We start from the raw sequence: 22,465 nt of genomic DNA, 5'->3' as shown, positions 1-22,465 counted from the left end.
TATGTTTGTGTTCTCACCATGTTATTTGATCTGAATCCAGGTCTTAGATTCGTTTTTTCAGGACATAATGAATTCTGTCTACTATTCTGACCCCAATATTGTAGAACAATTTATATGGCTCTCTCTTCTTTAAGAAAGAACAGACACCACATATATATATAACTAAGCCGAGGATGGCAAATAATCTTTTCCGTGTGGATGCACACCATTCGCGAACTCTTTCGGGAATTGGCGAAATGCTGTGAGTAATGAGAATAATCGGCAAGAGGCACTACATTAGTAGTAGTGTGTGAATAAGTAGAGAATTTGCGTCTGACGGGAGGTATACTAGAGTAGTTCGAGCAGTTGCGATGACCAGTGGTCAGTGCATCTGCGTAGTAAGCAAGAGAACTGGGTTTGAAATTTTCAACTTTCCCCACCGAATTAGATTAATGCCCATTCGCAGCCAATGTCTGTAATTCCTCTGTGTCTTTAAGAAGGTATATGTTTTAACATAAAGTGCTTAACGAATCAAATAATCCCAAAATGTGTTAAAGTCAGCATCAAGTCAACCTCATGTGTAAGAAGACAAATAAAAACTGAAAATCGAAATCTCAGTGTTTGACATTATGGTGAATATTATGGGTATATTTATCAAACATAAACATAAGACTATTAAACATCGTAATGGGAAGAAAATTATAGATTTGATAGCTAAGAAGTACCCCATCAAAATAGAAACCAAGAATAAGTCTAAATTTCATTTCTACAAGAAAGTGACAAACCTTACTAAGATTATGTTTAATGACAGTGAACAGAAGCTAGTTGTAATGTTAAATTTCTGCTCTACAAAAATTGTCAAACCTGACCCACATTAACTTTAATGGCAATCAGATTTGTTAAAAAAAGTTTAAGTTATAGCACTGAATGAAAACCATCCCATAGCAGTGCTGCAGAAGCGACTGGACACGAAAAAAATGCGGTAGATGGAGCAAAACTTGTAGTAGGAGGACAAAAGAATGTATTTAGTAAAACACTGCAAATAAAAAATTAAATAATAAGCAATGCAATAATAGTGAGGTGCCGAAAGAAACGCAAACCATAGATGCTGTTAATGACTAAATAATGAATAATGATGTTATGCTTCTAAAAGGAGGTAGTGGAAACACTAAAGTAATAATGAACAAACGAGAATTCAGTAATAGTACATTAGAATCTTTTAGTGATCACGATACAAGAAACATTGACAAAGACCGAGTACATAATTTCGAGGCACTTACAAAAAATTCGTTAAATTATACCGACAACTTCATCTACAAAACTGAAAAATGGTGATGTTAAATGACGTATCCATGAGCTTGGAAATTACGAGCACAAGCAAAAATAGACAAAGAAAATACGTTTATCAGGCTGTAGTTAACTGAATGAGTTGTGCACTCACTTAAGAAATAATGTCGGGTTAGTTTTCTCTATGATCCAACGCCCCCCCCCCCCCAAAAAAAAAAAAAAAAAGAAAAAGAAAAAGAAAAATCATCGAAACTTTTACCAATATCCTGTTGCAAAGATGATCCAGCCCTTCAAATGAAACATAACAGACTTCATACTTTTAATATTTACATACTTTATTTTTATATTGACTCTATTTTTATATATTTAGAAGCAATTCTGAGGCATCAAGGTATCGCCAGTTTAGTATTGGAAGGCAGCGCGGAGGGTAAAAATCGTAGAGGGAGACCAAGAGATGAATACACTAAACAGATTCAGGATGTAGGTTGCAGTAGGTACTGGGAGATGAAGAAGCTTGCACAGGATAGAGTAGCACGGAGAGCTGCATCAAACCAGTCTCTGGACTGACGATCACAACAACAATGAGTGAGAGAAACTTAAATATAGCACATATCACGAAAACCAAAAAGAAAGTAGACAACAGGCGATAAGTTGGACGTGGCGTACAGTGTAATCTTCTTGTCTGTTTGCAGGAACCTCAGAAGGCCTATGTGGCTAAGCGGTTCTAGGCGCTTCAGTCCGGAACCGCGATGCTGCTACGGTCGCAGGTTCGAATCCTGCCTCGGGCATGGATGTGTGTGATGTCCTTAGGTTAGTTAGGTTTAAGTAGTTCTAAGTCCTAGGGGACTGATGACCTCAGATGTTAAGTCCCATAGTGCTCAGAGCCATTTTTTGCGGTACCCTCCTGAGATCGTCGTACATACTGGAACGCTCACACCACAATATGGTAGCATCCCACTGGAGGACAGAAGCCTGGCCTCTGTCCAGTTTATCAACTGGCCTCGAAATTGTGTATTCCGTCCTCTAGCCGGAATCGACGATACTCTGGCGTGGGGATTTCAGTGCCAACAAGAGCTTCAAACAGGAACCTGAATAGAAACGGGGAACTAATTGACTATAGGGGAACTCGGGGCAGAACGGGATAGCGGGACACTATGGGAAATTGCTCTTTTCTAGACTACACAGTGCTGCAACGTGCTGAATGGGCATGTAACTATTTCTCCGAATGGCAGGGAAGTTAGGGCAGCCTTTTTTATTTAGTTTGAAGTGCGAGATCTAAGTGAACTGTCGTCCGTCACGTTTGGTGAATTTCAACGCCAGGTAAGCTGTTAATAGTTAATTGTATACCGTAAAATGACACATTCCCTTAAAGTGCATGGCATTCATTATACTTTAGTTATTTAATGCGTTCAAATACGTCAGTTATTACACTCCATAAAAGTTGTGAACCTCAAAAGTGCTCTTGGGGTGGAACGGGACGGGGCAGAATGGGATAGTGTCCCGTTCTGTCCCGTCATATTTTGATGGAAGTTGAAATCAAACTGAATTCTTTTTTCTGCCTCCATTGCTGTTCCAGATGGTGCTAACGTACATCAAAAAGACTGATAGACAGCAATGGGACGTAAAAGCGATGGAAATGGCAGTTTCAGCCGTTTCATATTCCCAAATGGGATTGTTAAAAGCATTTAAGCAGTTCAACGTACCGAAATCAACATTTGAAAGATATTTGCCTAAAACTACGAATAATCCTGACTACATAATTGACAAATCAGATGGTAAATTTAAAAAGGTATTCACTGCAGAACAAGAACATGGTAACATATCCCTAGTCAATGGAAAGCAAACTTTTTGGTCTAACAATGAAAGATCTCAGATCACTAGCCTATCAAGTTCAAATGGCTCTGAGCACTATGGGACTAAACAAAAAAATGGTTCAAATGGCTCTGAGCACTATGGGACTTAACATCTATGGTCATCAGTCCCCTAGAACTTAGAACTACTTAAACCTAACTAACCTAAGGTCATCACACGCATCCATGCCCGAGGCAGGATTCGAACCTGCGACCGTAGCAGCACCGCGGTTCCGGACTGCAGCGCTAGAACCGCACGGCCACCGCGGCCGGCGCCTATCAAGTAGCTGAATGAAATGGCTTACCACACAGATTTGACAAACAAACTTGTCTAGCTAGACAAGACTGGGTTAAAGGATTTATCACGAGGCATCCTACACTGTCTATTCGCAAGCCAGAAAATACCTCTGGTGCTCGGACAATGGGATTCAACAAAGTAGCAGTTTCACAGTTCAACTCTCCCAACCAGGTATGTTCGCCGAACAACTCAGTTTTCCAGATGTCTCTCGAGGCTGTCATTACAATCCCACTAATCTGTCAAAATACTATGCGCACTACAAGACGAAAAGGAAAAGCCGTCGTATTAACAGATTCGCCTTATGAGAAGGAACTGCAGAATGTTGTCGCACATAAAGTAGGCCTACAGAAAGGAGGAGGGTGCACAAATATGATCAATGTCAGGGCAGGGACGTCAGGTGCAATGCAACTTAAGGCAAAAATATGAAACTGTACACCCAAAAAAAAAAAAAAAAAAAACCGAAACAGAGGACATCAAAGACCTTACGTAAAATTAAAGGAAGAGGATGATGGAGAAGAGAGAATCAGAGAGAGGGAGGATGCTGAGTGTCTCTACTGTGGGTAGTTCCACTCCGTTTATAATGAGGGCTGGGTCGCATGACAGTGGTGTTTCAAGTGGGCACACAATTCATGTGCTGGCATAGACAGTGAAGATGAGGAGGAAATATTGATTTGTGACTATCGTCGACAGGACTAGTAGTTAGTGGTTTAGTGGTTATTAAGCATTGAACATTTTTCAGAATGACATTAAAATATTCTCTTATTTCGAAGAATGACTTTTCAAGTTTGGAAGGTAGGAGACGAGGTACTGGCAGAAGTAAAGCTGTGAGGACGGACCGTGAGTCGTACTTGGGTAGGTCAGTTGGTAGAGCACTTGCCCGCGAAAGGCAAAGGTCCCGAGTTCGAGTCTCGGTCCGGCACAGAGTTTTAACATGGCAGGAAGTTTCATATCAGCGCACACTCCGCTTTAGAGAGAAAATTTCATTCAATGACTTTTCAGTTGTTTAAATTACACATTCCTTAGTCTCAGTTGCCTTTTGTACAACATTTTGTCATCCTTTAATACGATATTCGTAATTCAGATTCAACGTTTATGCAATAACTGCCGGCCGGTGTGGCCGTGCGGTTCTAAGCGCTTCAGTTTGGGACCGCGTGACCGCTACGGTCACAGGTTCGAATCCTGCCTCGGGCATGGATGTGTGTGATGTCCTTAGGTTAGTTAGGTTTAAGTAGTTCTAAATTCTAGGGGACTGATGACCTCAGTAGTTAAGTCCCATAGTGCTCAGAGCCATTTGAACCATTTTTGCAATAACTTAAGAAAAATAACCTTATCCCATTCTGCCCCGTGGGTAGGGCGGAACGGGAAATATGCAAGACTTTCTTTGAAAAATTGTAAAAAATGCCAAATGTATTGTTTTAAGTGATTTTAAAATAAGGTACATTAGGTTACCCTACAAGGTGCTTTTTTGTAACTTTAAGAAGTGTTTCCTTGTGTTCCGTTATTTTGTACACATTGTTAAAGATTAAGTATCCCGTTCCGCCCCGAGTTCCCCTACGTTTTGGAGGTGCCGATTAGAACTTCGTGGCTAGCTGTGCTGCTGTCTGCCGTGTTAAAAGTGCCCTCTGTCGTGCTGTCAGCGCCGTGCGGGGCCATCGCCGACTCGCTGTTCAACGACTCGCTGCGCCTGGAGCTGCGCTGGCTGGGGCACCTCGACAACGAAACGGAGGAAGAGGCCGAGGAGCAGGAGGAGCAGGTGGCGGGCCGCGCGGCGCCGCCCCTGGACGTGCCCCTGCCCATGGACGTCCCAGTGCTGCGCACCGGCATCGCCTGGCCCTCCGACAAGCAGCGCCGCTACGCCAACCCGCCGGGCAACCTGACCGCCGCCCTAGCAGGGTTCGCCAAGCCGCGCAGCTGGCGGCGCCACGTGTACGAGCTGGACCCGCACAACGAAGACAACAACGGCTTCGTGGTACTGTACTGCCGCCCCTCCTACACATTACGAGGTCGTCCCTAAATTAAGATCTCCAATGTTTTTTCACATACACTACTGGCCATTAAAATTGCTACAGCCCGAAGATGACGTGCTACAGACGCGAAATTTAACCGATAGGAAGAAGATGCTGTGATACGCAAATGATTAGCTTTTCAGAGAATTCACACAAGGTTGGCGCCCGTGGCGACACCTACAACGTGCTGACATGAGTAAAGTTTCCAACCGATTTCTCATACACAAACACCGAGCGAGGTGGCGCAGTGGTTAACACACTGGACTCGCCTTCGGGAGGACGACGGTTCAATCCCGTCTCCAGCCATCCTGATTTAGGTTTTCCGTGATTTCCCTAAATCCTTCCAGGCAAATGCCGGGATGGTTCCTTTGAAAGGGCACGGCCGATTTCCTTCCCAACCCTTCCCTAACCCGAGCTTGCGCTCCGTCTCTAATGACCTCGTTGTCGACGGGACGTTAAACACTAACCACCACCACCACCATACACAAACAGAAGTTGACCCGCGTTATCTGGTGAAACGTTGTTGTGATGCCTCGTGTAAGGAGGAGCAATGCGTACCATCACGTTTCCGACTTTGATAGAGGTCAGATTCTAGCCTCTCGCGATTGCGGTTTATCGTATCGCAACATTGCTGCTCGCGTTGGTCGAGATCCAATGACTGTTAGCAGAAGATGGAATCGGTGGGTTCAGGAGGGTAATACGGAACGCCGTGCTGGATCCCAACGGCCCCGTATCACTTGCAGTCGAGATGACAGGCATCTTATCCGCATGGCTGTAACGGATCGTGCAGCCACGTCTCGATCCCCGAGTCAACAGATGGGGACGTTTGCAAGACAACAACCATCTGCAGGAACAGTTCGACGACATTTGCAGCAGCATGGACTATCAGCTCGGAGACCGTGGCTGCGGTTACCCTTGACGCTGCATCACAGACAGGAGCGTCGGCGATGGTGTACTCAACGACGAACCTGGGTGCACGAATGGCAAAACATCATTTTTTCGGATGAATTCAGGTTCTGTTACAGCATCATGATGGTCGCATACGTGTTTGGCGACATCGCGGTGACCGCACATTGGAAGCGTGTACTCGTCACTGCCATACTGGCGTGATGGTATGGGGTGCCATTGGTTACACGTCTCGGTCACCTCTTGTTCGCATTGACTGCACTTTGAACAGTGGACGTTACATTTCAGATGTGTTACGACCCGTGGCTCCACCCTTCATTCGATCCCTTCGAAACCCTACATTTCAGCAGGATAATGCACGACCGCATGTTGCAGTTCCTGTGCGGGCCTTTCTGGATACAGAAAATGTTCGACTGCTGCCCTGGCCAGCTCATTCTCCAGATCTCTCACCAATTGAAAACGTCTGGTCAATGGTAGCCGAGCAACTAGCTCGTCACAATACCCCAGTCACTACTCTTGATGAACTGTGGTTTCGTGTTGAAGCTCCATGGGCAGCTGTACCTGTACACGCCATCCAAGGTCTGTTTGACTCAGTGCCCAGGCACATCAAGGCCGTTGTTACGGCCAGAGGTGGTTGTTCTTGGTAATGATATCTCAGGATCTATGCACCCAAATTGCATGAAAATGCAATCACATCTCAGTTCTAGTGTAATATATTTGTCCAATGAATACCCGTTTATCATCTGCGTTTCTTCTTGGTATAGCAATTTTGATGAGCAGGAGTGTAGTAAACATCATTTTATAGCAAATATTCTGTAGCTTGGATCTTTAGCTACTTTTCAACGTAGTCCCGTCACGAACGATGCAATTTTGGATAATATTCAGAAGCTTTTTCATACCAGTGTTGTACTACTCTCCTGACGACTCGTCCAGGAAGGAATGGACAGCTGCCTTCAGCTCTTTGTCGCTTGAGAATTTCATTCTCCCCAAGAGTTGTTTAAAGTTGGGGAAGAAGTGGTAGTCACTGGGAGCCAAATGAGGGCTATATGTGGGATGGTCAATGATTTCTCACCCGAATTTTGCGATGAGATATGTCGTGGTGCTGGCGACGTGAGGGCGGGCGTTGTAATGCTACAAACGAACTCCCTTTGTCAGCCGACCCCTCCTTTTGTTCTGTACAGCCCGGGGTAACTTTGTTAGTGTCTGGCAGTACGTTGCCGATTTGATTGTTGTACCTCTTTCCAGGTAGTCGACCAGACGAATGCCTTCCCCGGTGACGGCGTTTGGTTGAAGTTCTTGACATTTGGAGAACCGGAATGCCGCCATTGTTTTCATTGTTCCTTGCTCTCTGGCGTGAAGTAGTGGACCCAAGTCTCATCCCCGGCTACAGTTGAATCCCGAAATTACTCACCCTCTTCGCGGTAACAGCGCAGAAATTTGCGGCCACTTTCGATGTGCTTCTTTTTGTGTTCATCAGTGAGAATCCGTGGCTCCCACCTGGCGCTCACCTTGTGACACTTCATTTCAAAATTTCCGTCAAAATCTTGTCCACGGTAGTCATAGAGACGTCCCCCATCACTTCAGCAAGCTCTCGCACAGTCACCCGCCGATCCGTAAGCAAAGTTCCTTCGACTTTCGTCACTGTCTCGTTCGAATTTAAAGGACGACCGCTGCCGCCCTCGTCGAGCACGTCTGTACGGCCGTCTGCGATCTCTCTACTCCACTGACGCACATTTTTTAACGTCCACGCTCTTTTCTCCACACCTATCGGCAACTGGTGATGGATTTCAGTAAGGGCTGACCCCTTAAACCAAGGAAATCTAATCAGCAGGAAGCAATTCACACTTTTAGGGAGCGTCGATTTTTCCCTTATGTCGTTAACGGGTTCTACGCCAAGAATGAGCGTCGCAGAGAGGTGGGTACAGACAAGAATGATGTCAGAAAAAAGCAACACGGCGCTGTTGTTAGATTCAAGCTAGCTCGCTCCGTCCCGACGACAGATCGTTGGAGACCTTACTTTACGCACAACCCCCTTGCATACTACTCAGATATCTGCTCTTATCGTCAGTCCAACAAAAGGGTCATACAGACTACTCTGTCCTCTGAGATTTTATTCATACCTGTAGCATTTCGACGTCACACCGGAGAAAAATTTGCTGAAACAGAACAACGAATTTTTCCAGCGTATTAACTGACGATTTTCTTATCGGATCTGCAGTTGAATCACACAGATCTCTGAACACGATATTTCAGAAGCCCACCTGGCGGCCATCTTCAGTTGAGAATTGTGATTTCGCGAGATTTGCATACACCGTTTTCACTCGACGATGGCAGCCAGATAGAGCGTGGAAATATTGTGTTCAGATGATTGTCTGATCCAAATGTAGATCATAGAAGGAAGTCATCTATATGACACATTCCTCAAGAAAAAAAAATTGCCTTTGAAGATAAGAAGATTTCCAAGCACCATTAGGTGCCAACAACTTTTAATTTGTTGAAATAGTCGTCGGTAACTGAATTACTAGCGTAAAATACTTCTAATTGCAACATGTGTGGTTGAAATCTTGCTAAGTAGTAAAATTTTTTTCTACTGTTATTTAAATATCCGTGTGTGAAGGATACACTGGTAAAAATGGGAATGTCAGTCTGACAAGAAAAATTAAGTTACACCACCAGTATATACCTTATTTTCAGCAGAATAGTGTAATATTACTCTAACTAAATATAGAGAAACGCCACTGAAACAGTACAAGTTGCAGAAAATACGCAAAATGAAGGGGGAATGTCATCACAGAACAATCAAAAAAGGGAAAGTGTTAGCTTCGAATGTGGCAGCACTGTTTCACACGACGCTGAATTAACAGTTGCCTGTCTCATCTTTCCGGCTGTTAGTTGTTCATGACGGTGGTTAATTGCGTATTTTGCACAAGGTTACCATATCTTAAGATGGGAGTGGTAATACAGGTCTGGCATCAACCAGGAAGAAACCTAGTTGGAGTTGAATAATTGAGATATGAAAGAAACTTAACATAAAGTTTCGTGAAAGTGGAGCAGACTATCATTGCAGTAGGACGCAGTGTTTTACTAACATTTCTGATGACAACAGAAAAAGGCTCCTTCATGCCATTAATCTGCTCAGTACTAGAACACTCGTCCTCTCATATTCACGCTGCGACAGAGAAATTGCTCCACCATCACACTGCTACATGTTTCTGCAAGCGCCTCACCTTGGTAGCAATGCTGCTCGTCAGGAATTGCCTGGCCATCTGACGGATGCTGCCTTATGGCATAGGCCTCGATGACACTCTTCGAGTTATTCTGCTAGTGTATATCTGTGACACGGCCTTCAGCATTTGGCTACTGTCTCAGCATGGAAACTCTTCTAGGTGTCCAGTACATCTATATCTACATGGATACTTTGCAAATCACAGTTAACTGCCTGGCACAGAGTTTATTGAACCATCTTCACAATTCTCTATCATTCCAATCTCGTATAGCGCACGGAAAGAACGAACACCTTATCTTTCGTACGAGCTCTGATTTCCCTTATTTTATCGTGTTGATCGTTTCTCCCTATGTAGGTCAGTTTCAACAAAATATTTTCGCATTCGGAGTAGAAAATTGGTGATTGGAATTTCGGGAGAAGATTCTGCCGCAACGAGAAACGCCTTTGTTTTATTGATGCAGCCCAAATCCTGCATCATTTCAGTGGCACACTCTCCCATATTTCGCTATAATACAAAACGTGCTGCCCTTCTTTGAACTTTTTCGATGTTCTCCGTCAATCCTATTTGGTAAGGATCCGAAACCTCGCAGCAATTTTGTAAAAGAGAACGGACAAGTTTATTGTAGACAATCTCCTTAGTAGATTTGTTACGGTTTCTAAGTGTCCTGGCAATAAAACTCAATCTTGGTTAGTCTTCCCAACAACATTTTCTATGTGTTCCTTCCAATTTAAGTTTTCGTAATTGTAATTCCTAGGTATTTACTAGAATTTACGGCCTTTAAATTTCACTGATTTATCGTGTAACGGAAGTTTAACGAATTCCTTTCAGCACTCATGTGGATTATCTCACAGCTTTCGTTATTTAGGGTCACCTGCAATTTTCCCACCATTCAGATATCTCTTCTAAATCGTTTTGAATTTGTTTTGATCTTCTTATGACTTTACTAGTCGATAAACGATAGCCTCGTCTGCAAACAACCTAAGACGGCTAATCAGATTGTCTCCCAAATCGTTTATATAGATAAGGAACAGCAAAGGGCCTGTAACACTACCTTGGGGAACGCCAGAAATCACTTCTGGTTTACTCGATGACTTTCCGTCAGTTACTACGAACTGTGACCTCTCTGACAGGATATCACAAATCCAGTCACATAACTCAGACGATATTCCATAACTACACAAGCCGCTTGTGTGGTACAGTGTTAAAAGCCTTCCGGAAATCCAGAAATACGGAACCAATCTGAAATCCCTGGTCAGCAGCACGCAACACTTTGTGTGTGTTTCACAAGAATGATGTTTTCTAAACCCATGTTGATTGTGTGTCAATATACCGTTTTCCTCGAGGTAATTCATAATTTTCGAACACAACATATGTTCCAGGATCCTGCTGCATATCGACGTTAATGATGTGGGCCTGTAATTTAGTGGATTACTCCTACTGCCTTTCCTGAATAATGCTGTGACCTGTGCAACTTTCCAGTCTTTATGTACGGGTCTTTCTTCGAGCGAGCCGGCCGCGGTAGCCGAACGTTTCTAGGCACTTCAGTCCGGAACCGCGCGACTGCTCCGGTCGCTGGTTCGAATCCTGCCTCGGGCATGGATGTGTGTGATGTCCTTAGGTTAGTTAGGTTTAAGTAGTTCTAAGTTCTAGGTGACTGATGACCTCAGATGTTAAGTCCCATAGTGCTCAGAGCCATTTGAACGATTTTTTTTTTTTTCTTCGAGCGAACGGTTGTATATGATTGTTAAGTGTGGAGCTAATGCATCAGCATAATCTGAAAGGGACCTAACTGGTATACAGTCTGTACCGGAAGACTTGCTTTTATTAAGTGATTGAAGTTGCTTTACTACGCCGAGGATATTTACTTCTTCGCTACTCATGTTGGTAGCTGTTCCCGATTAGAATTCTGGAATATTTACTTCGCCTTCTTTTGTGAAGGTATTTCAGAAGGCTGTGTTTAGTAACTTCGCTTTGGCATCACTGTCTTTGATAGCATCTCTATTGCTATCACGCAGAGAAGGCACTGATTGTTTCTTGCTGTTAACATACTTCACATACGACCAGAATCTCTTTGGATTTTCTACCAGTTTTCGAGACATAGTTTCGTTGTGGAAACTGTTATTAGCATCTCGCATTGAAGTCCGTGCTAAATTTCGCGCTTCTGTAAAAGATCGCCAATCTTGGGGATTTTGCGTCTGTTTAAATGTGGCATGTTCGTTTCGTTGTTTCTGCAACAGTGTTCTGACCCGTTTTGTGTACCGAGGAGAATCAGCTCCGTCGTTTGTTAATTTATTTGGTATAAATCTCTCAAGTCCTGCCGATACTATTTCTTTGAATACAAACCAAATCTGGTCTACACTTATAATATTAATTTGGAAAGAGTGGAGATTGTCTCTCAGGAAGGCGTCAAGTAAATTTTTATCTGCTTTTTTTTAACAAATATATTTTTTGTTTGTATTCGGAGTATTTGGGGGATTACAATATACAATCTCGTTACGACAACCCTGTATTCACTAATGCCTGTATCCATTTTGATGCTCGTTATTAACTCAGGTTTATTTGTTGCTAAGAGGTCAAATGTATTTTCACAACCATTTACTATTAGCGTGGACTCGTGAACTAACTGCTCGAAACAATTTTCAGAGAATCCATTACCACGATTTCGGGTGATGTTTTATGCGTACTCCCGGAATTAAACATTTATTTTGGGCAGCGTATCGAATGTAAATGAAAGTCACCACCAACTATAATCGTGTGAGTCAGGTACGTGTTTGAAATGAAACTCAAGTTTCCTTTGAACCTTGCAGTAACTGTATCATCTGAAAGGATCCGATTATTATTTTATTCCGGTTGCCTACAATGACCTCTGCACATAATAACTCACAGGAACTATCTGAATCAATTTCGCGACAAGATAAACTACTTGTAACAGCAACAAACACGCCACCGCTGACAGAGTTTAGCCTATCCTTTCGGAACGCCGTTAGGTTCTTTGCAAAAATTTCGGCTGAGCTTATATCCGGCTTTAGCCAGCTTTCAGTGCCTATAACGATTTGAGCATCAGTGCTTTCCATTAACGCTTGGAGCTCTGGTACTTTCCCAACACAGCTATGACAATTTACAACAGTTATACCGATGGTTCCCGTATGTAGGTGCTTCCTGTCTTCGGCCTGCACCCTTTGTGACTGAAGTCCATCTTGTGTTTTCCAGAGACCGTCTAACCCAAAAAACCGCCCAGTCCACGCCAAACAGCCCCTGCTGCGCGTGTAGCTGCCTCCTGCGTATAGTGGACACCTGACCTATTCAGTGGAACCCGAAACACAACAACCCTTTGGCGCAAGTCGAAAAATCTGCAGCCTACACGGTCGCAGAACCATCTGAGCCTCTGATTCAGACCCTCTACTCGGCTCTGTACCAGAGGTCATAGTCTAGGACTATGCTGCAGATGGTCTGCTCTGCTTTCATCTTGCAAGCAAGACTGGCAGCGTTTACCACTTCTGTTAGCCGCTCGAAATCAGAGAGCGTGTCTTCTGATACAAAGCGACGCACATCAATTGTACCGACGTGAACCACCACCTGGAGTTGGCAGCACACTGTGCTCTTCATGGCATCTGGCAGGACCAATTCCACGTCTGGAATGACTCAGCCCGGAATGTACACGTAGTGAATAATGGTTTTGCTTCCCTTCTTGGCAGCCATGTCCCGAAGGGGCCCCATATCGCGCCTAACGTGGGAGCTCCCAACTAACAACAATCCCTTCCTCTGTGATTGTCCGGATCTTGCATGCTGAGAGGTTTTTGTCTGAAACAGGACAGGCCACAGCATCGGGCTCAGCGACAGTGCTAGCCACAAACAGCACCTGGAATCTGTTTGGCAGACAATCTGGGGAAGCCTTACGTGCGCCCGCCTGGGAAGCCTTTCGCCGCCTGCTATGGCCCAGGGCGACCTCCCACTCGACCACAGGTGAGGGGTCAACCTCACTGCGAGCAGTAAGTGCGGTGACCAACGGTGAGCACCGATTGGAGGACTCGGACGTGCTGGAGATCCGTTGGATCCCCACGACCGGCTCACAACAGTGATGCCCATCCACTGCAGCCTCAAGCTGTGTAACCGAAGCCTTCACAGTCTGGAACTGAGAGCGAAATGTCAACAACACGGCTACAATGTGCACACAACAATCGCAGTCCCTGTCCACACTAAAGACCGTGGAAAACTAAACTATGTATCGGAACGTGCTGTGCAACTCTACTGTAGATACTGACGAAAACGGAGGAGCTGAGTCAAATAAATTACATGAATATGCAGAGATTTAAAAACCTAGAAACCGAAGCACACAGGTGGAACTGAATAATTCACCCCTGATGAGGAACTCTCAGTACGTCGAAAATCGATTTACTTTCCGACGTAAGAGAAAAAACGCGAGAACTGTGGCTATTACACTCCTGGAAATTGAAATAAGAACACCGTGAATTCATTGTCCCAGGAAGGGGAAACTTTATTGACACATTCCTGGGGTCAGATACATCACATGATCACACTGACAGAACCACAGGCACATAGACACAGGCAACAGAGCATGCACAATGTCGGCACTAGTACAGTGTATATCCACCTTTCGCAGCAATGCAGGCTGCTATTCTCCCATGGAGACGATCGTAGAGATGCTGGATGTAGTCCTGTGGAACGGCTTGCCATGCCATTTCCACCTGGCGCCTCAGTTGGACCAGCGTTCGTGCTGGACGTGCAGACCGCGTGAGACGACGCTTCATCCAGTCCCAAACATGCTCAATGGGGGACAGATCCGGAGATCTTGCTGGCCAGGGTAGTTGACTTACACCTTCTAGAGCACGTTGGGTGGCACGGGATACATGCGGACGTGCATTGTCCTGTTGGAACAGCAAGTTCCCTTGCCGGTCTAGGAATGGTAGAACGATGGGTTCGATGACGGTTTGGATGTACCGTGCACTATTCAGTGTCCCCTCGACGATCACCAGTGGTGTACGGCCAGTGTAGGAGATCGCTCCCCACACCATGATGCCGGGTGTTGGCCATGTGTGCCTCGGTCGTATGCAGTCCTGATTGTGGCGCTCACCTGCACGGCGCCAAACACGCATACGACCATCATTGGCACCAAGGCAGAAGCGACTCTCATCGCTGAAGACGACACGTCTCCATTCGTCCCTCCATTCACGCCTGTCGCGACACCACTGGAGGCGGGCTGCACGATGTTGGGGCGTGAGCGGAAGACGGCCTAACGGTGTGCGGGACCGTAGCCCAGCTTCATGGAGACGGTTGCGAATGGTCCTCGCCGATACCCCAGGAGCAACAGTGTCCCTAATTTGCTGGGAAGTGGCGGTGCGGTCCCCTACAGCACTGCGTAGGATCCTACGGTCTTGGCGTGCATCCGTGCGTCGCTGCGGTCCGGTCCCAGGTCGACGGGCACGTGCACCTTCCGCCGACCACTGGCGACAACATCGATGTACTGTGGAGACCTCACGCCCCACGTGTTGAGCAATTCGGCGGTACGTCCACCCGGCCTCCCGCATGCCCACTATACGCCCTCGCTCAAAGTCCGTCAACTGCACATACGGTTCACGTCCACGCTGTCGCGGCATGCTACCAGTGTTAAGGACTGCGATGAAGCTCCGTATGCCACGGCAAACTGGCTGACACTGACGGCGGCGGTGCACAAATGCTGCGCAGCTAGCGCCATTCGACGGCCAACACCGCGGTTCCTGGTGTGTCCGCTGTGCCGTGCGTGTGATCATTGCTTGTACAGCCCTCTCGCAGTGTCCGGAGCAAGTATGGTGGGTCTGACACACCGGTGTCAATGTGTTCTTTTTTCCATTTCCAGGAGTGTAGATATTAAATTAACATGCAGAAACGCAGGAAATTAAACTACTAAAGCACACTGATGATATTATAGAATTCTCTCGTGATTATGAACTCGTAAAAGTAAAATAGTCGGTTACCTCCATCTTGCTGCTTGTGTATCGGCCAGCTGCTGCTGCCTGACTGACTGGCTGGCCGACTACCGCATGTAACCACGGCATAGCTGCAGTCTTACTTACATTCTGCTAGTGTGAATCTATGATACTGCCACAGGCATTTGGCTGTGGCCAAAGTGTAGTATCTCTTCTGGGTGTCCAGTAACTTGTATACGAAGAAAAGCCGCCAGCTTACTGTAACCCTCCCACCCTCAGACTGACGATGGGACGCATACATTGCCTCATGATCACACTTCTAAAGGCTTTTTGTAGAAGCCTGACCACGATAGTAATGTTGCCACACCATCAGACATGTGTTGCCCTGTTGCATAGTTCTCGATGACACTGTTGGAGTCATTTTACTAGTGTATATCTATGATACTGCCACAGGCGTTTGCCTGCGGTCTCAACATGGAATCTACTCGGGGTGTCCAGTAGCTTGTAACCGAGGCACAGCTACCATCTTACTGTAAACCTCCGAACCTGAGATTGAAGACTGGACACAGACATTTCTTCCCCATTGAACTGCTACAGGCTTTCCTCAGACGCCACACCATGACAGTAATGCTGCTGATCCGGAATTGCCGCACCATCAGATGGGTGCTGACCTATTGCACAGGTCTCGATGACACTGCTGGAGTGATTCTGTTAACGTGTATCTATGATTCTGCCGCAGGCATTTTGCTATGGTCTGACAAGGGGAATGCCTCAGACACGGCCAACCGATTCGGCTCAGATTTTGCAGGTCGCTTGTGTACAACCTAAAACGAAGGAATCTAAGATATTTTGGGTCAACACTCCCGCGCTTTTGAGAAAATCGCCCCTAAAGGTTATGACGAGCAATCGACTCAAAATTGGAGGGATCGATAGATAGGCACGATCCTTATAGAAGTCATTCGGAAAGAGCTGTTTTCCGTCATTAGGCTACCGCGAAACTCGCGGATACATGTAGTGATTTTTCCATCGTTTATGTGCCGATTGAAATACATTTTGTCAATGAATACAGTGTTCTTCCGTAAGTAACATATGACGAGTACTGTATGTAGTTTATAGTAATTAGCTCGTCTGTTTATGCCGTAGTAGCTAGTTATTGTTTGTTGTGTCATATCTTTCATGTGCATAATCTGAATAATGGTGGATGAACACCCTTCGACTAGCGCTGTAATATGTAGTTGGGAGCCTGTCACAGGCGATGACAAGCAGGAAGTTACCGACGCTGTGTATTGGTTTGTGAAAGTGTTGCAGTACAGATGCATTATCAGTGCACTGCCGGAATCAGGCAGTTCTGTTTCTCGGAGTTCCAGGTTGATAGGAGCAGCTATCGTCGAGCGATTTTAGGAGCCGAAGAACGAAATGACTTGATACTGAAGTACTATACCATGAAGACGAAGCAGAAGGTGGAAGATATCCCTACTAGTGAATCGCAAAATGGTCATAACACTTTGGAAATCTCTACGTCACTGGGAATATGTGCTTCATCTGTTCCCGATGAGTATTACGAACCGGTTACTAAACGTTTGAATTACGGCGCTATACCCCTTGAAGCAAAAGTAAAGGCGGTAGCGCTAGCCAGGAATCATCCAAATTGGAACTTACAAACACTGCAAACGAATGGAGCAACAACAGCGCCGAAAAGGAAGAAGGACTTGAAACTGTGGGAAAGTGATATCGTTAAAGGAGGGACAAGATACGACAAATACCAGGCGATAAATAAGTGGACATACGACCGATTTGTTGAATCTCGTTGTCGTAACGAGGATGTAGGAACGAGAATACTTCAGAAGTGGGCTGCAGGTGCAGCGCTTCAATATACTGCCAACAAGAATTTTACGTTTGCTGCATCATTATCTTGGGCAAAAAATTTCAAATCGGAGTATAAAATTCGTCAACGGCACGTCACTAAATACGTTTCTCATAAGGAGGTACAAAATATAGAAGATATACAGAAAGTGGCGGCTCTTTTCAGCACGCAAACGGCGTCACTTATGACCGGTTTTAATCGTGATTACGTGATCAACACTGATCAAACAGGTTGCGAGTATCGGGTGAACATTTGACACACTTTATCGCATAAGGGAGAAAAACGAACCCTTATCGCAGTTGATAGTAAAAACAAACAAACACAATCGTACACGGCGCAATATGCCATCACAGCCTCTGGAAAAGTGTTGCCTAGGGTTTTCCCGTATTTACAAGAAACGAATGTTACATTTGGTCCTCGGGTTGTAGAAGAGGTGAATCGTTTAACCGACTCGTTGAAAAATGTTTACATTACCTGCTCCAAACTCGGGAAACTAACGAATGCGATTTACAGAACATTGCTTGAGAATGTTTTAAAACCATACGTTTCTGATAACAAGTTTTGTCTAATATTGGATTCCTGGAGTGGACAAATTAATACTTCAACTACACACCAGTGTGCCAGCCGTGTGATGTTTATTTCTATCACCAGGTTAAAAACTTTATTTCCAGGCTTCAGAATTGCAGTTTGCTTCTGGAAACGCAGCGGAAATTACACAACCGCACGGATGCAATAACTATTCACAGGATAATTCATAACCAACTTTCAGCACCGATTTTTCAGGCAAGGATATCGTATGAGTGGTAAGCATCAAAATTAATTCCCGAAAAAGACATTTGTTTAAATGTAAACGAAGTTTGTTTTCCGCCGACTCTTCGGAAGGAACAGTGTAGCTGTCGAAAGATTGCATTCAAAAAAATGGTTCAAATGGCTCTGAGCACTATGGGACTTAACATCTTAGGTCATCAGTCCCCTAGAACTTAGAACTAGTTAAACCTATCTAACCTAAGGACATCACACACATCCATGACCGAGGCAGGATTCGAACCTGCGACCGTAGCAGTCGCGCGGTTCCGGACTGCGCGCCTAGAACCGCGAGACCACCGCGGCCGGCGATTTCATTCATTAGATGTTCTTGGTGCCGTGAGTATATTGGTTTAGAATGATTATATGACAAGTACAATCTATCTAGTTGTTCGAAGAAAAGTGAGGACACGTAACAGTGAGTGGAAGAGCCATTGTCAAGTGACCTGGAGTAACATTTTAGTTGTTTACTATCCCAAGAGGTTAGAGGAATTTATTTTCCTACTTTATTCTTATCGTTCCTTATTTATTTACTTACCTTATTAACCCTTCTATCCCTATCAATTGAAATATAGAAAAATACAAACGCCAAGAAGAACATGTGCTAGGTTTCTTCGAGATTCGAATCCGGGTTCTCCGATGCCAGGCCAGATACCTTGACCGTTGTGCTATTTTTTATCTCATTTTGTTCGTTTTCGTTCGTTGTATCCGCTCGGGGAGGACGTCGCAAGACACCCGTTTAAGTTCGTCGTTGATCCATTAACTCAGTTTTTGTTTTTGTTTTTTTTTCCGTCGGCAGCTAACCCTCTGACCGAACAGGCTGAGTTACCGTGCCGGTGTTATCGGTTCTGTGGGCGAGAAATGTTTACTTTGTGGGTACAGAAGCGGCAGCTGTAAAAGTTTCTTACCTCGATTTCTGGAAAAGTATGCGTTTTGCGACCCAAAACGTGATGATGAAAAATACTCTGTTTACAATTATCTATCGATCCCGCCAATTTTGAGTCGATTGCTCGCCATAACCTTTAGGGGTGATTTTCTCAAAAACGCGGGAGTGTTGACCCAAAATATCTTAGATTCCTTCGTTTTATGTTTTACACAATCGACCTGCCAAAACTGAGCCGAATCGGTTGGCTGTGTCTGAGGCCTTCTCCTTGTGAGCATAGAATCTGTTGTTGGTGCCCAGTAGCGTGTAACGGGTCACAGCTGCCAGCTTACCGTAACCCTCCCACCCTCAGATTGACGATGGGATGCAGAAATTGTTTCCCCGTCGAACTACTAAAACGCTTTCTGCAGACGCCTCACCTTGGCAGTAATACTGCCCATTACGAATTGCCTCACCATCAGACGGGTGCTACCTTACTGCATAGGTCTCAATGACACTGTTGGAGTCATTCTGCAAGTGTATATCTGTGACAATGCCGCAGGCAATTCGCTATGGTCCAGCAATGAATCTCTTCTATGTGTGCAGCAGCTTGTAACTGAGGCACAGCTGCTGGCCTACTGTAACACTCCCACCCTCAGATTGACGATGGCACACAGTAATTGCTTCGCTCTCGGACTACTAAAGGTTTTCTGCAGATGTCTAAACATGGCAGTAATACTATCCATCAGGAATTGCCTCTCCATCAGTTGGGTGCTGCCCTATTGCATAGGTGTCATTCTGCTAGTGTATACCTATGATATAATATAGCTACGGTCTCAGCATGGAAGCTCTTCTTCGTGTCCAGTAGCTTGTAACAGCGGCGGGCTGACTGTAGCTCTCCCACCCTCCGAGTGACGATGTCTCAAAAAACTTTCTTCGCTGTCACACTACTACAGGCTTTCTGCAGACGCCTCACCATGACATTAGTGCTGTACTCGGGTATTGCCTCTCCATCCGGCGGGTGCCACCCCATTGCATAGGACACAGTTAGACCGGGTCATTCTGCTAGTGTACATATATGATACTGCCGAAATCATTTGTCCACAGTGTCAGCATGTAATCTCTCCTTGGTGACCAGCAACTTTCAACTGAGGTGCAGATGCTGGCTAACTGTAACCCTCGCACCCTCTTATTGACAGTGGGACACGGAAAAGGCATCGTTATCACACTACTACAGGGTTTCTATAGCCGCCTCCCCGTGACAGTAATGCTGCCCATCAGGAATTGCCTCACAATCAGACAGGTGCTGCTCTATTGCAATGGTCTCGATGACATGGTGAAGTCATTCTGTTGGTGTATAGCTATGGTACTGCCGCATTCATTTAGTTATGGTTTCAGTAGGGCATATCTTCTGGGTGTCCAGTAGCTTGTAACCGAGGCACGGAAGTTGGCTTACTGTAGCCCTCCCATCCTCAGATTGACGATGGGATACAGAAATTCTTTCGCCGTCCCACTACTAAAAATGTTCTGCAGACGCTTTACCATGACAGTAACGCTGCCCATCAGGAATTGCCTCACCATCAGACAGGTGCTGCCCTATTGCATAGGTATCGATACATGCTGCAGGCATTTAGCAATGATCACAGAATTAAGTCCCTTCTGTGTGTCCAAGAGCTTGTAACTAGAATGAGATTTTCACTCTGCATCGGAGTGTGCGCTGATATGAAACTTTCTGGCAGATTAAAACTGTGTGCCGGACCGAGACTCGACCTCGGGACCTTCGCAGGAGAGCTTCTGTAAAATCTGGAAGGCAGGTGACGAGGTACTGGCAGAAGTAGAGCTGTGAGGACGGGAGCTTGGGTAGCTCAGATGGTAGAGGACTTGCCCGCGAAAGGCAAAGATCCCGAGTTCGAGTTTCGGTCCGGCACACAGCTCTAATCAGCCAGGAAGCTTGTAACTGCCGGCTGACAGTAACCCTCCCACCTTCAGATCGACGATCGGAGGTAGAAATTCTTTGCCGTCGTACTGCAAGAGTATTTCTGTCCACGCCTCACCATGACAGTAATGCTGCCCATCAGGAATTGCCTCACCTTCACATGGGTGCTGCCCTGTTGCATTGGTGTCGATGACACTGTTGGAATTATTCTGCGGAGTGTATCTATGATACTGATGCAGGCTTTTGGTTATGGTCTCAGAATGGAATATCTTCTGTGTGTCCAGTGGCTTGTTAATGTGCCATAGCTGCCGGCTTACTGTAACGTTCTCACCCTCAGATTGAAGGTGAGACACAGAAATTGCTTTGCCGACACACTACTAGAGCCATTTTGTAGACGACTCAACATCCCCTTAGAAAAATTTATGAATGACTGTGCTGGTAAACCCCTTGGTTTTCAAACAGCTGAGCAAAACTGAACGTATTGAGACATTTCTCTCTTTACTTATTCTGATCATCACTAAACTGACACACAGTATTTTTAGCGCAACGCAATCTGACTTTCAATAACCCCTACAAAAAAATGGCCCTGACTAACAATAACCTATACCTTTCACAAATCACTTACCTCACCAAAATCTTCGTTACTCGAACTACTGCAATACAGCAAGCGCCACTACTGCCAGCTAAATAAAAGATTCTAACTACTGAAGTCACTAACTACTGATAGGCTTAGTTAGCAAATTAAAGATTTTGAAAAAGAACAAACCATGTATTTACCTTAATAGTGTTCAAAAGTCATAATATATATGTAACAGAGCTATATATATATATATATATATATATATATATATATATATATACACTCCTGGAAATGGAAAAAAGAACACATTGACACCGGTGTGTCAGACCCACCATACTTGCTCCGGACACTGCGAGAGGGCTGTACAAGCAATGATCACACGCACGGCACAGCGGACACACCAGGACCCACGGTGTTGGCCGTCGAAAGGCGCTAGCTGCGCAGCATTTGTGCACCGCCGCCGTCAGTGTCAGCCAGTTTGCCGTGGCATACGGAGCTCCATCGCAGTCTTTAACACTGGTAGCATTCCGCGACAGCGTGGACGTGAACCGTATGTGCAGTTGACGGACTTTGAGCGAGGGCGTATAGTGGGCATGCGGGAGGCCGGGTGGACGTACCGCCGAATTGCTCAACACGTGGGGCGTGAGGTCTCCACAGTACATCGATGTTGTCGCCAGTGGTCGGCGGAAGGTGCACGTGCCCGTCGCCCTGGGACCGGACCGCAGCGGCGCACGGATGCACGCCAAGACCGTAGGATCCTACGCAGTGCCGTAGGGGACCGCACCGCCACTTCCCAGCAAATTAGGGACACTGTTGCTCCTGGGGTATCGGCGAGGACCATTCGCAACCGTCTCCATGAAGCTGGGCTACGGTCCCGCACACCGTTAGGCCGTCTTCCGCTCACGCCCCAACATCGTGCAGCCCGCCTCCAGTGGTGTCGCG

At 45.6% G+C, this 22,465-nt stretch overlaps 1 protein-coding gene across 1 annotated transcript in view; it reads left to right on the top strand.

Moving 5' to 3' along the window:
• Positions 1 to 22,465, top strand: part of LOC126263541 (cell cycle control protein 50A-like) — a 161,469-nt gene that overhangs the window by 99,978 nt on the left and 39,026 nt on the right. Inside the window, exon 3 of the mRNA XM_049960634.1 lies at positions 5,052 to 5,383. Within this exon, the coding sequence (XP_049816591.1) occupies positions 5,052 to 5,383 (332 nt within the window). The remainder of the gene's footprint in view (positions 1 to 5,051; positions 5,384 to 22,465) is intronic.

Source organism: Schistocerca nitens, chromosome 6, assembly GCF_023898315.1.
Source record: "Schistocerca nitens isolate TAMUIC-IGC-003100 chromosome 6, iqSchNite1.1, whole genome shotgun sequence".
NCBI classification, from domain to species: domain Eukaryota; kingdom Metazoa; phylum Arthropoda; class Insecta; order Orthoptera; family Acrididae; genus Schistocerca; species Schistocerca nitens.
Note: the sequence above shows the minus strand (reverse complement) of the source record. Positions and strands in the feature narration are given on the sequence as shown.